Source organism: Erigeron canadensis, chromosome 5 (assembly GCF_010389155.1).
Source record: "Erigeron canadensis isolate Cc75 chromosome 5, C_canadensis_v1, whole genome shotgun sequence".
NCBI lineage: Eukaryota > Viridiplantae > Streptophyta > Magnoliopsida > Asterales > Asteraceae > Erigeron > Erigeron canadensis.
Genome location: NC_057765.1, coordinates 29,335,649 through 29,350,459, shown reverse-complemented (window position 1 = coordinate 29,350,459; position 14,811 = coordinate 29,335,649). Strand labels below are relative to the sequence as shown.

At 31.5% G+C, this 14,811-nt stretch overlaps 4 protein-coding genes across 7 annotated transcripts; 3 read left to right on the top strand and 1 right to left on the bottom strand.

Annotated features, from left to right (window-relative positions):
- The first annotated feature begins 504 nt into the window (after nucleotides 1-504).
- LOC122600619 (putative germin-like protein 2-1) lies at nucleotides 505-1,350 on the top strand. The gene is made up of 2 exons (XM_043773363.1): nucleotides 505-619; nucleotides 812-1,350. Exons 1-2 carry the CDS (start codon nucleotides 505-507, stop codon nucleotides 1,348-1,350), a joined length of 654 nt encoding a protein of 217 aa, XP_043629298.1.
- Nucleotides 1,351-5,509: 4,159 nt separating this feature from the next.
- On the top strand, nucleotides 5,510-6,348 carry LOC122600618 (germin-like protein subfamily 1 member 7). The gene is made up of 2 exons (XM_043773362.1): nucleotides 5,510-5,652; nucleotides 5,768-6,348. Exons 1-2 carry the CDS (start codon nucleotides 5,541-5,543, stop codon nucleotides 6,301-6,303), a joined length of 648 nt encoding a protein of 215 aa, XP_043629297.1. The 5' UTR covers nucleotides 5,510-5,540; the 3' UTR covers nucleotides 6,304-6,348.
- A 2,098-nt stretch (nucleotides 6,349-8,446) lies between these two features.
- Nucleotides 8,447-9,767, top strand: LOC122600098. The gene is made up of 2 exons (XM_043772757.1): nucleotides 8,447-8,990; nucleotides 9,148-9,767. Exons 1-2 carry the CDS (start codon nucleotides 8,689-8,691, stop codon nucleotides 9,215-9,217), a joined length of 372 nt encoding a protein of 123 aa, XP_043628692.1. The 5' UTR covers nucleotides 8,447-8,688; the 3' UTR covers nucleotides 9,218-9,767.
- A 386-nt stretch (nucleotides 9,768-10,153) lies between these two features.
- On the bottom strand, nucleotides 10,154-13,312 carry LOC122600097. 4 transcript variants are annotated; one of them, XR_006324000.1, is made up of 7 exons: nucleotides 13,101-13,312; nucleotides 12,243-12,324; nucleotides 11,771-11,929; nucleotides 11,337-11,452; nucleotides 10,903-10,983; nucleotides 10,577-10,630; nucleotides 10,154-10,437 (listed from the first exon to the last, which is right to left on the bottom strand). XR_006324000.1 is itself a non-coding variant. In XM_043772754.1 (5 exons), the coding sequence occupies exons 1-4, from the start codon at nucleotides 13,281-13,283 to the stop codon at nucleotides 11,379-11,381; spliced, it is 498 nt and encodes a 165-aa protein (XP_043628689.1). In that variant the 5' UTR covers nucleotides 13,284-13,312; the 3' UTR covers nucleotides 10,714-10,983; nucleotides 11,337-11,378. The 4 variants fall into 4 exon arrangements, 3 of the variants coding, with proteins under 3 accessions (XP_043628689.1, XP_043628690.1, XP_043628691.1); XM_043772754.1 differs by lacking the exons at nucleotides 10,154-10,437; nucleotides 10,577-10,630 and having other exon boundaries at nucleotides 10,714-10,983; XM_043772755.1 differs by lacking the exons at nucleotides 10,154-10,437; nucleotides 10,577-10,630; nucleotides 10,903-10,983 and having other exon boundaries at nucleotides 11,098-11,452.
- Between the last annotated feature and the right edge of the window lie 1,499 nt (nucleotides 13,313-14,811).

The window sequence follows — 14,811 nt, the reverse complement described above, 5'->3', positions numbered from 1 at the left end:
TACATTTACATATTTAAAGTCTTTGCCATAAAAAATCTAAGATTAATAATTATGCATTAGTTAGACGTGAGATCGATTTTATTATTAATATTATTTCTTGATTTTAGATTTAGAATTTAACTTTAAAAGAAAAACCTTCAGAATAATTCAATATTTGCTAGAAGGATAACATTTGAGCACCAAGTAATTAAATTAATTTACTATAAGATTCAATTATGAATTCTCGCCTGCATTAGCCTTCTACATTTTTTTAAATATATATATATGAAGTAAAATTTGACTAAATTAACATGTATCACACAATGATGTAACTAATGACTTTATCAAATATAGTTTTACTATTTCCACAAACTAAATTATATATTAAATATCTTGCGAGGCAACATATACTAGATAGATACATGCATGTTTTTACTATAAAAGGAGTACCAAGTATCTAGTTTTTTCATAGATTTTTTAAACTTCATTGAAGAAAAAAACAAGTTTTCGATCGGCTTCTCACCAATGGCGTCTCAATTGCTTTTACTCGGTCTCTTATTATTTGCAACGTTTTCGCGCATTTTGGCTACGGACCCTAGCCAACTCCAAGACTTCTGTGTGGCAGATCCAAATAGCGATGGTAAAATGCTATATATATATATTATATATATATATATATATATATATATATATATATATATATATATATATATATATATATATATTATGAAATATTAAGAAATGCTTTAACATTCATCATATATATCATTTGAAACTTGTATAGGTATGATGTATCTAATTAATTAAAAGTCTTCAATGTATGTTTTTATAGTTTTGGTGAACGGGGTGGTTTGCAAAGATCCGAAGCTTGTGAAAGCAGATGATTTCTTTTTTAGAGGGCTCAACATGATGGGAAATACATACAATGATGTCGGGTCTAATGTGACTCAAGTGACTGTAGCACAGTTAGCCGGACTAAATACTTTAGGTATTTCCATGGTTCGTATTGACTTCGCACCATATGGTCTTAACGCTCCACACACGCACCCTCGAGCCACTGAAATCTTGACTGTAATCAAAGGTAGTCTACTAGTTGGGTTTGTCACCTCTAATCCTAATAACACCCTCTTCACAAAAGTACTTGAGGTGGGTGACGTTTTCGTGTTCCCACAAGGTTTAATTCACTTCCAAGCAAACGTCAACGGACATGACAATGCTGTTGCTATTGCTGGTTTGAGTAGCCAAAATCCCGGGGTCATTACTATTGCAAATGCTGTGTTTGGATCAAACCCTGATATCGATGCCAATATTCTTGCCAAGGCCTTTCAAGTTGACGTCGACGTCGTTACTAAAATTCAGGCCAAGTTCTGATTAAACCCTTTAAAATGATCGTCTAATTATGTTGATGTTCTAGATCAACTTGTACTTTCCAGTTTATGAATAATGCTTTGAATATGCATGTGTTGTAATATGAATAATGGTTTGAATCTGTGTTGTTATATAAAGTGAATAAAAACAAATGTACTATTTTGATTGTCACTTAATTAACTGTCATTGTATAATAATTTGAACTTTGTCGGAAGATATTAATATTACCATATTTAATAGTTTACCATGCTAATCATTCTAGACTTTAATGACAACCGATTATTTTTTCGAACATTCAGTTGGTATACGATATCAGGAAAATCTCAACGTATAATGATGAAATCTTACACGTAGACTAAACAACGAAATATTGAATATAAGCCGTTACAAGTATTCGAAGGGAAAAATCTCAAATTTTGTCACCTCTAAAGATCAAATTTGAAATCAAGCTAGACCTTAGGTAAAATCGGGAGTAACTTGACCAGCTAGGCTTGACATAACTGGCAAATGACAATTGATTACATGGTCATTCATTTCAAATAGTTTCTCAAAGTCAATATTATTATAAATTGAAATCGAACCTAATTAAACTAGATTAAAATAGGTCAACGCTTAATAGTCAATACTACAGTTTTTTTGGTTTAGCTTGAATCCAGAATAAGATCGAATTTCCAAAGCGAAATATACATAACAAAATGAGGCCCAACTAACTTATGGGCTCAAACTATTGAATGATTTTCGATTATGGGCCATTTCTTAATCATTAGAGTCTATTCTTCAGATAATGTTCTTCAGATAATATGTTGAACCATAGTTTGTACGAGTCACAAGAGGTCTCGTACGAGTTGTAACAAAACACACATGAAAACTAACAAATCGGTTAGTGACTCGGTTCAGATTTTAACCTGTGAATGAATTGCGATGTTGTGACTCAGTCCGATATGGTATATAAAGAGAAACTTGTGATTCAGGTACTAACAAAGTGTAACATTTTTATGCACGTTAAATACAACCCTAAGGGTTGTATTTAGCATTTCTCAAAAAAAAAACTACTAATTTGGGCAAACACAATCTAATTTTCAACCTTTGTAATACTGATTTAAATCATTAATTGGTATTCAAATTGGGAAATGATATTGGTACCATTTATTTTGATAGATGTACCACAACTGTGCATTACTGGCTTGTACAGCCAGCTATATAATTTTTACATTGTGGTATAATGGTCCTCGAATGCACTGCTTGTGTTTTAATTAACTAACTTGTAATGTAATTACTAAATAACAAGAATAAAGATGAGCTGTAAAGAACTATGTTTAGTTATATGAAACTCAAACTAAATGATGAAAACATGGGTGGTTGTTTTACAACAACAATGAACTATAAACAGAAAATTTATGTTAAGTTTTTGAACACACAAAAACTTAACAAGTTACTTAGAGAAAGTAAAGTAAAACTGTGGAACACACCAACCTTTTTTAATGGCTGGGTCAAGTGATTCCTTTTATAGGCAGATAAGGAATCACATGACTGCTCTAATAGATGTTGACACATGAAGGTTGTCAACTATCTATTGGTGGATCATTCAGATCTGCAGAAGCCTCTTTCCTTCATCTTGTTTGTTTCCAAAAACGGTATGAAAGAGAAACTTCACTGCAACGAAGTAGTACAAGGTCACATGTCTTTATCTTGATCTTTCGACACGTGTCCTTGGGACCTTTCTTCTGATCTTCAAATTCCCACTCATATTTGACCAACAAATACTAGACGGTGAGTCATTAAACATATCCTTTTAAACTTTGAAGATCGAATATGCTTGCAGATGAGTGAGCTCGCTGACAGCTCGCTGAATGAGCCCCTCGCTGAGTTCCTCAGCGAATCCTTGATCCAACATGGTATATCCATCAAAAATGATGGTACGAAAATCATTTCCCATTCAAACTATTGGTTTGAAAAGAAAAAGAAAATACCAATTCATCTGTGGAAGATGCATATTCATATTAGCATGCACTCAACTGTTCTTATCTGTTTACTCATTCCATTGGTTGATGTAATTTCATACACCATTGTCCACAAATATTGTTATCTTAATTAGTCGTCGGTCAAACACTCCACTGTTTTTTTTTTTTTAATAATATATCAGTTTTTCATATATATGATGTTCGATAAAAACGAGCATTTTGAATTAGATATACGTGTTTTAATTGGTATTCTAGCTTGTGACCATTTTTGAACATTGATAACCTTAAGATATTTATCTGAGACTATCATATAGTATAAAACAGTGTTTTTTTTTTCTTATTTTTAGTATAAATAAAAGATATATAAATTATATACAAAGTTTTATACTTGGTCCAGTGGAAGACATGTCATTTATTAGAGAAGAGGTCCCCAATCCGAAATTGGGCACAAGCCCTCCATAGTTTTGCTTTTGTTTTCTTTCAGTTTTTTAAATATTCATTTTAGTCCCTCATAATTTTACATGCATGACCCTCAAGTTTTACATTTGATTATAATATTATATAAAGATTTGGTTTTAGATACATAATTTCATTTAACTGTTTGTGTTTTTGTTTTTATTTATTAACATTTTTTGTTTTTATAACTTTTATTCTTTATAGTATTTGACATGTGTTGAATTTTTTTGATTTATAACATTTTCTTTTTTATTAACAAATTTTAGTTTTCTTATATTAAAAAATTTAGTTGTGTTTAATAATTTTGTATTTTATGTATTTTATTTTATTTGTTGTTATGTATTTACCATCTTTAATTTTTTTTTTATAACTTTTGTAATATTTTTGTTTGTTAAATTTTTTTTGCCTCACATAAATCTTTTTGAATTTGTAAAATTTATGTTCTCCTTTCTACTTTTTTAAACATTTTAGTATTTATATCTTTTTCACATGTAACATTTGGTTTTGCTGTAATTTTTTCACTTGGTTTTCGTAATCCTTTTGGTTTTTTTTTTCTTTTTTACTTTTTGCTTTTAGTATATTTCTTATGTACTTTTTTTAGTGATGTGGTTGTAGTATTACCATTAAAAAGAAAAATGGATTCTTTAGTGTTTTTTACCTTATGTTTAATTCCCGTAAATACTTGTTTTACTTAGAATTAAATAAATAATAAAAAGCACATGTTATCTTGAAAATTTTTGTTTTTTTTACACCCGCCCATGCATGTAATCATTTTCAGGAACCGATGCCGCCCATCGGGCGAGTTGAATCAACTAGTTATTAAAATGAGGATGATTTAACAAAACAAAATCTGAAAAATCCGCATCTAGCTCATAATAAACTCATTGATGAGTTGGTGGAGTGGTTTGGAGTTCCCATGGTGACCTATAGGTCTCAGGTTCGAATTTTCATTCCACCAATTTTGAGATATAAGTAGTCCTTCTATGAGAGCTTAGCTTGGGTTACTCAGGTTCAAGTCTGAGGGGGCAGGATTTACCCCTATTAATCATCGTACCTTCAGACGGATTAGTAGGGGGTTTTCCCCAATTGGCTATTTGAAATAAGCATTTCTACTTCGAGTGAGCTCTATAGCACGGACTCGGTTAAGACAACGCATGTTAGACCTCTCGTTATCGAATCGCAACACAAAGTTTCAAGCGAAATTCACCTTTAAAAAAAAACTAAGGATAAACTCAACTAAATACATTTCAATTCGAAAGTTGCCGTTCTAAATTTAAAATAAAATAAAATAAAATTACATATTCATCTCAAGTAAGACTAATTGTTGGTCACTTCAATTTAATATTACTAATCTAAAAGTCCTCTTGAGTCTTGAGTACTTCAACAACTATTAGATCATCTGTGATCCTTTTTACTGATTTTAGGTATACAATTTGGTTTAAATAAACTAAACTTATTGACCAAATCAATACTTCCAAACAATTCAACGCTCTACCAAGGTTAATCTACAAAATTAAAAATGAATGAAGTGAATCGATCATACCTGCCGAGCCTTCTATCTTTATTTAATACAGAACTGAAAGAAAACATGAAAGTTTCTCAATTGAGGGGATGTAACTAATGACTTTATCATAGTTTTACCATTTCCACAAATTAAATTTTATTGAAAGTTAGTACAAGACGTTTTTACTATAAAAAGCAGTACCAAGTTATCTAGTTTGTATCATAGATTTCTTAAACTCCATTGAAGAACAAGTTTTCGGTTCCTGATCACTAATGGCGTCTCATTTGCTTCTATTCGGACTCTTGATGGCAACTTGTTCGCTCATTTTGGCTTCGGACCCTAGTCCTCTCCAGGACTTCTGTGTAGCGGATCCAAATAGCAAAGGTAAAACGTCGAGAAATGCTCTAACATTTACTCGTATCATTTTAAAACCTAGCGCGCTTATAAGCATGATTTGTATGGATTGATCTAAAAGTTTTCAATGTGTATGTTTTTACAGTTTTCGTGAATGGCGTGGTTTGCAAAGATCCTAAACTTGTGAAAGCGGATGATTTTCTTTTTAGAGGGCTCAACGTTATGGGAAATACATATAATGATGTTGGGTCTAACGTGACTCTCGTGAACGTAGACATGCTACCAGGGCTAAACACTTTAGGTATTTCCTTGGCTCGAATTGACTACGCACCAAATGGTATTAACGCTCCACACACGCATCCTCGAGCCACTGAAATCTTGACTGTAATTGAAGGTAGTCTTCTAGTTGGGTTTGTGACTTCCAACCCTGAGAACAATCTCTTCACAAAAGTACTTGAAGTGGGTGACGTTTTCGTGTTCCCAGAAGGTCTAATTCACTTCCAAGCGAACGTTGGACATGGCAATGCTCTTGCTATTGCTGGTTTGAGTAGTCAAAATCCAGGGGCAATTACTATCGCAAATGCTGTGTTTGGATCAAATCCTGATATTGATGCCAATATTCTTGCCAAGGCCTTTCAAGTTGACGCCGATGTCGTTACTAAAATTCAGGCCAAGTTCTAGTTAAAACGTTTAAATGATCGTCTAATATTTGATGTTATCGATCGAGCTTGTACTTTCCAGTTTTTGAATAATTGTGTATTTGTTGTCATACATATATAAGTGAATAAAAAAAAATATACTATTTTGATTGCGACTCTTTTTTTTTTCTTTCTTTTTCCTAATTCCTACTTGAACTTTCACTGTTTAACCAATCGACAGTTATCCAAATAGTCTGTCATGATTCTAAGAGATGGATGAGGCTCAAAAAATAGAGAGTAATCCTTCCAAAAAACCAAAAACCATATGTGGATTGATATTTTGAGTTCAAAACCAGAAGTTTACAAAAGCAATGCGACTAAACCCAAATATATATATATTTTTTTTTTGAGAAGTGATTTGTATCACTATCTTTGATTAATGCACCATAGTGTACATATTGTATAGCTGACAGTATAATCCGGTAATGCACATTTATGGTACATCAATCAAAATAAATAGTACGAAATATAATTATAATAATAAATAAGACAAAATATGAATTTTAATGACCCATGGTTACGCAACATGACATATGTCACTAAATTGTGTATATGAAAAGGCATATGCTAAATCAAAATTTACTGTTAAAAGAAAATTACAAGGGGCAAAACAAAAATACTATCTTCCAATAAACTAAAACATGATTGAGATGTTTTTGAAATGACACATGGCGTAATACTTGATCGACACGTGTCCTTTTAATATATTTATTCTTTTAAATTAGTTTTTTTAATTGTATATAGATTCAAATTCCTTATTAAGATTTAGAATTAAACTTTAACTCTTAACTTAAAGATACAAAACACATTATAACCTTATTTGATTGATCATTTGCTCACCAATAAAATTATCTATTTTTCTTTCTCAATACTTCAACTCATATATCACTTATATTACTTATAATAAGTTAATAACAAGAAAACTTCAAAAAATCAAGTTTACGATCTGAAATCACAAGGCTATTTGTCATCATTCTCTATGCTTACAAGTTTCGATTTTGATATGATTTTAAAATGTTAAGGTATATTCAAAACTTTAACTAAACATATATTATATTTATTATTACTATTTATTATATCTAACTTAGATTATCGGTTTATTTTAACAACAATTTATTTCATAACCACAAATCATGTATGAGGCATATTCGAATTTTTTTATGATATAATTTGTATAGCTACTGTACATCGTACGGGTATTAAGACTAGTAATATTATTATATCTTAACTTAATCCCATCCGACCCAAGCCGTATTACCATTTCGGTTTGTTTGGTTTTGCTATTCGGTTTCTATGGGTATATTAAATTATGACGATTTTGCCGTATTGCATAATGGAGTGGTTATGTGTATGGGGAAAAATTTGAATATTATTTTTAAACTTCATATGTCGAGGTTGTATATGAGCAAAAAATAAAAATATCAATCGATAAATACTCCTATGTATAGTATTAAAATTTTTTTAAAAAATGATAAATACTCCTAAATATTAGCCTAAAAGTCATCCCAAAACTATAAGAATGTGACATATAGTATCCCCTAATTCTCTTTCCTAATCTTGTCCTTAATTTTTCCACATGTCATAATCTAATAGTTAAGAAGATTATTAAGATATTTTGTTAAAATGATCAATTATTTTATTATAAAAAATGACATTTACTTTGGAGACGTGGGCACATTGCTCATATAATGCTTACCTTTAATGCAAACAAGAATCAGAAGATGGGCACAAAGTGCAACAATTCCTGTGGTATTGATCTTACCTACAGGCAGCATGTCCTATCTCTCATCAGTATTGATTCTTCCAATCAAAATAATTATCCAATCCTCTGTTTTTCAAATATACTTATTATTATACAAACAAGAAATGCTTACAAGTTTGTAGGTATAAATGTGACACAAATACCATTATCACTCAAAATATATATATATATATATATATATATATATATATATATATATATATATATATATCTGTTAAACAAACTGTATAGATGACAGCCAAAATCAAGGGTCACAATATAAGATTCAAGATCTTTGGAAAGAACCCTTTATATATATAAAATTATTATATATATTCCAACCTAAATTCTGCAAAATATGGGACTTTTTTTAGTGTGACCATGTTTTAAGTTCCCTTACAAATACCCACCCAAGAAAATAAATTAAATTTTTTAATAAGTGTCTTCTCAAAAAAAGCACATTGTGACAAGCACAAGCACTCACCACAACATGATTAACATATATGTATTCATAGCCCAAATAGAAATAAAGACTCATATCATGAATTCCTAACTTAATACTTTGCATCTCCATCTCTTCATTCTCAAAAACTTAAGTCCTCTAAAAGGAGTACTAAAGGGGCGGCGATGATACAGGTGTTGGCGGTGATGAGTCGAAACATTCGGAACATGAAGAAAAGTACCAAAGTGGCTGATGAGAACATGTTTACTGAAGGAAATGGAGTTGAGCTTCCAGTTATGAATCATGGTGCAAGACAAGGGTCGTTTAACGGTTTTTCTATTATTTACAGCATTTTAAGAGCGCCACTTTCGCTTCTTTCATGCCTCTCTTCTCACTCACATGGTGCTGCAGATGGAGTTTGGGTTTCTGGCGAATTTGCAAGGATATCAGAGGTGAATCATCATATTTTGGTCAGTGACAGCATGCGGTATGCAATCTTGATATGAAGCTAGTTATAAGTTTTCTTATATTGGTGTATTCTTATAATTTAAGTTTTATCTACGGTATCATGTAGTAGATTAGATAGAAATGACAATAGTACAATACCATTTTACCAATATTCTTAATGGAGTATCATTTTTTAGTTTGTCTGAACGGCCAACGAATAAAGTCCGGCTACCCAGGATAACTCAATGGCAAAAGGCGACCTCATAAGCCATCGAACGCAAACAACGCTGGGTAACCCAAGCCCACCATGTAGCTCCATTCCAGGAAGGACCCTGAGGTCCAATCATGAATTTGAACCCTCAAAACCATGAGTAAAACCTAGATGCCTCAACAATTCATCTATGGTTCATTGGTCTTAATATCTATCTATATATACGGCAATGAAGTCAAATAAAATATGTAACTTTGGAAATACTGCATGTCTTGTTGATTTTAATGTTTTTTAACATTTACAATACAAAAGCATGTTGGCCCTCAAGAGTGTCAAAGTTGCAATGAGGCATTAGTAGTAGAAAATATTCAAGTGGCAATCAATCATTCATCAAAAAGTGAAAAGGAACAATTGAAAATGGTTGATGAAAGTGAAAGAAAGCAACTTACTTGGCTGTATATGACGGAGCAGAGTAAGACTCGACTCAACCACATTTTTAGCATCTGGTCCATGAGTGCGTGGGCACCGGCTCAGACCCAAAACAAGTGGTGTTAGTATCATAGTATGTAGTCAATATTGAACCTAAATTGTGTATGTATTTACTACCATACTAACAAGTGATTCATCAAAACTCAAGAAACCTGTGCACAAATTTTGTGTTTCGTCTTGAGTAGTTGAAATGTTCACCCCCGCACCAAAAAATACAGGCTTGTGCCACAATCATGTTGCACACTACATTAGAAAGTAACTAATTTTCTTAATTTGTTAATTCGGGTCCTAAAAATATTACAGTACAAAGTTTCAAAAAGATATTGATATGCAAGATAAGAGACTTTAATTTTTCATATTAAGAAACCAACTTGCTTTCAAATGTTTTTGGTTTGAGGTAAACCAACTTTCAATTTTTGTTTCTATTTTTGGTGATCGATGTTGCTGAAACTGGTTAATTCCCGCATCAAATTCTCCCATTTTACCCAGAATAAGAATTGATGTTTGTTAACATGTAACATGATTCTTATATCTTGGTGCTTAAGCGGATTTTTCATCTTCTGCAATATGACTTCAAGACGGGGCCTAGGTGGGACGTGGGGTAGGCTGCATACGAACCTAACCTCAGAATTTCCTAATAGACATAGCTTTTAACTTGAAAAGCACAGATTCCCACCTTGGATCCCGTCCTTTGATAACATCATACATAAATGGATTTAAAGAAACGTTGTATTCTCATTTATCATCTCTAAGCATTCTCTCCATTGTCCAATCGGCCATCAGGGGACTATAAAATCAAAACAAAGTTGAAAATTACCAATCGTCGGTTGTGTTTGATCTTTTTGCTCTGGATTTACAAATGTAAAGGATAAAGGGAAAGAACTCCACTAATTATAAATCAATGTAAGAAAAACAACATAAAGTACCTTTGAAGTCCCATCGTTATCTCAAAACCATGAGAAATCAAGTGCTTTCGTGCTCTAAATTGACAATATGAACAGTTTGTGACTCGTAAGCTGAAATCAGTCAAGTTCTGATACTGAAACTTATACACTAAAGATTATTCAATTACTGCAGCATGACTACCAAGGTATGTATTATACAAATTCCATATGTACGGTTTTGATAATGTAGATGCACTTTAACTTTTGTATTATTGTGCCTAAATATGTTTAGTGGAAGACCAAAAGGTTTAAGTGGAGCATTGTATGTCTATATGCAGATAAACAAAGTACTTTTCAAGATTAATTACCTTAAAGAATATATGCCTTTAATCCCACTGAATTCATACCAGCAATAGTAGAAACACTCATTCGTACCAAGGGGAGCGTACCTAGCAAAACAACAAATTTAACCAAATAATTCTGTCAGCTATAGCAAGATATAAAGAAAAACTTCCACTTGCTCTCCGGCTGTAGATGTCCATGACGCACGACATTAATTCATATACTGTATACAATAATATCTTTTATAAAATATCTGAAGTCTATAAGCAAAGTATATAAACTGCTAGCTAGAAGGCATGATAACAAGGTCTTGCTTCTTCGTTGTATTTCTGTTGTTGATTATCAAATTAAGAAATTCCAAATTATCAAATATAACTTCTAGAGGCTTTCTTTTCCCAAGGAAATTGTAAATACATATAAGTGCAAACATTTACAGAACAGAAGCTTTCAAACTTTCTACCTGAGTATCTCACATAAGAAAAATATGAAATTCAGTGGTAGATCAAGTGAAGCTCTTTTGACTTCTTTTCAAACGATCCAGCACATCCTTCTCACCGGTCAGGCACTCCACCAATCCTTCAAAGTGATGGGTACTTATGTTAGAAAAGAAATCAACAAACAAGTTTCCTATGTCCCATAAAAAATAACGCTTTTAAACAAGTCCATTACAAGTGTTTGAAAATTCTGAAGTGAATATATCTTTTCCTAGTGATGAGAAAACACAGGAATCAAAAGAAGTACACTTGAATCAGAAGGATGCTCCCGATTGCAAATTTAAAGGAATATCACTGAACCAAATTGGTAAAATTAATATGGGACGAAAATAATATTAATAGAAATAAAAATATGAGCATCAGTTCCAAAATCTTGTTAGAAATAGCCTGTAATATTTACCATTTGTGTAATGGCGACAATCATGCTGACCAACTATCAGATCAGTATCCCAATTGCTATTAAACGTGTGCATTGCCTCGACAACATCCACATTACAAGATCCTACCCTCCAACATCTTGTTTTTGGCAATTTCTTCATCTTTCTCGTTTGCAGAACTCCTGGATCAAAAAACAGAACACAAGATAGTACTCGTTTCAACTTCGCGGTAAGTTAAAAAAACATAGTGTCATCAACAGACGCTAACTATGTAATCCAACAGTTAAAGTTATATAGTGATGTTAGCACCCCACATACAGAAACATACAAGAAAAAAAAAACATAAAGGATTTAATAAAGAGTTGATAGTACTCCTTTGAAGTTTTTCCAAACATTACAGCCGTACAGCACAAATGTGGTGCAATAATCAACTTTTTAGTCACATTACAGAAGTGAAATTTGATCTCCTAATGAAATGAATTAATTCAGTTATACCAGGTATTTTCCTGCCCGACAAAGCTGCAAGTGCTGCATATATATTTTCCGGATCTTCCGGTTGAAAATCAAAAACCAATACCTATCAAGAGAAAAGAAAATCAACAGATCGATATATTAAACATATAATCAAGTTGCTCGGACAAAAAAATTTCATTTGAACGTGACATAGTTAGAAGAAACTACTACTTCCCTAGCTTGTACTGGAATGCATACATATACCATTCATAAGAGGTGTTTGGGATTGCTTATTTAAAAAGCCTATGCTTATAAGCAGAAGCAGAAATCTACTTATGGAAATGGATTGCTTCACCGAAATTTTAAATTTGTTGACTTGAAGGCCAACAAGGATAATTAGCTTGAAATAAGCATTCTCAAACTGCTTATTTTAAAACCACATTTTCACACCATTACGGTTATAAATGTCAACAAATAAACGCAACAAATACCCATGAGTGAACTAAACTGCAGGCTTGGGTGGAAAGTAAAGATTATCTCTGCCTATTGTACATAGTATTCATCCATTGAAAAACATATATAACTTATCTGGCTCCACCTAAAAACACTAAAAAGTGCTTATTTACCATAACAAAACGCAATAATCTTGTAAATAAGGAAAAATGATACATGGGTCTAAAAGTATGCTCAAGACTCATTCTGACACACAAAAATAACATCTAAAAATAACATTTAACTTAGCGTATGACCCGACTAGGTAATTATAACTTTTTAAAGTCCACCTTAAATAACAGGACATTTAAATTGAGACAAAGTGAGTATTTTCTTTTCTTTTTCATCCGTTTACTTTATATTCTTTCCCACTGGAGAAAGCAATGTGAATGAGATATGAAGAAAAACCTGAGAAGGAAGAGGAGCAGGGGAAGTGGAAAGGACCATGAAGTGTTGTACATCCCAAGAAAGATATAGAGAGTAGGCAGCTGACATCACCAACTGCGGTGGTCCCTTGGTGGCTCTTAGTGGTACTGCCGCTACAAACACGTCACTTCCGGTTCCTACCGTGGTCAATCCCCTGCCACCCATTTTCCAATTTTTCTAGTACTAATATAATACAGAATAATTCAAAGATAAGTAACTGTTGGCCCATTTTATATAACTTATATAGACTCAAAACCTTTCATTTTGTATCGACCCTTCATTTTTGTATCATTAGAATACAACTTTTCACTTTTTTTTATATTTTAGCTACCCAACTATTATGTTTATTAAAATGATAACTAATATTTACTGATTTTATATTGTCTTTGACATAAAATCAATACCTATTTTAATTTTAGCTTTAACTATTAGATTCATAAAAATAATATATAAAAATATATATGATGCATAAAATAAGATACATCTATGATATTGAACTAATACTCATTATAATCATTTATTCATTGATCAAAGTTAAAAATAATATTATATAAACAACAACGACGACTTTATATATAAAGATATTTAAAAGGTTCGATTCCTTTAGTTACAATTTACAAAAATGTTTTAGGTTAAAATAGAAAAAGTAAATGGGTATGGATAGATTTAATAATGGTATTGATGAGTCATTCTAAGTTAATAAGTTTTGATTACAAAATAACTGTTTTAAGTGACGTGACAAGCTACGTGGAAGCTAAGATGAATTCTTTATAGGTTATCAAGTTACATGTTGGTGTTCAAGTATACTTTAATACCACTTTTCAACATTTTTTTACAATGTGAGTGATTAATGTAAAAACTTATCCAAAAGTTACATCCCACTTTAACAAAAAATAGAAGTTGATTGATTAAAGTGGTAAAGATAAGTGACTAAAGTGGTGAAAAGTTGCATCTCATTCTAAAATGTAGGGGACCAAATGGCAAAAAAAAGTAAAAGGTGGGTGTATACGAGTGATTTTTCCCTTTTATATACTAACTAATGCTCAGGCCCGTCCAATGGACGGCTACTCTCAAAGTATATTAATCAAAAGCTAAAAAATTAGAATTCAAGTATATTAAATCCCTATGACCAATATCACAATTTAATAAGTACGAAAACTAAAAAAGGAGATATATGAAAATTAAATCCATATAAATATTGATTCCAGTTTAACTTTTTTTTTCAACTTTAATTACAATACTAACAATATTAATATTAATAATGATAATGATAATTTAAGTTCATAATATATTGAATTTCATAAAAGTGATGATCTTTAAAAATTAAAAACGTGTTACCTGGTATAGGAGGAGATCAAACCTTTTGGTAGTCGACTTTTTTTTTTTTTTTTGGTTTGGTCGTGGGTTTTTTTTAGTGGGAATACGTGAGGGTTTTTCTTAGGTTGTATATATATATATATAATAAAATAATAATAATTTTTTGGAGTTTTTTTTTTAAATAAATATTAAAAAATTAAAGGATTAATAAGGAGAGAGGATTAGGCTCTAAAAGGAGGATTAGGAGTGCCAAGTGTACACCAACATCCTCTTTTAGTTATATTATCATAGATTATCATTATTTATATTATTATGATGATATTATGATGGATCTATATTTTTTTATATTACACGGTGATGATGAATTATACTTGCT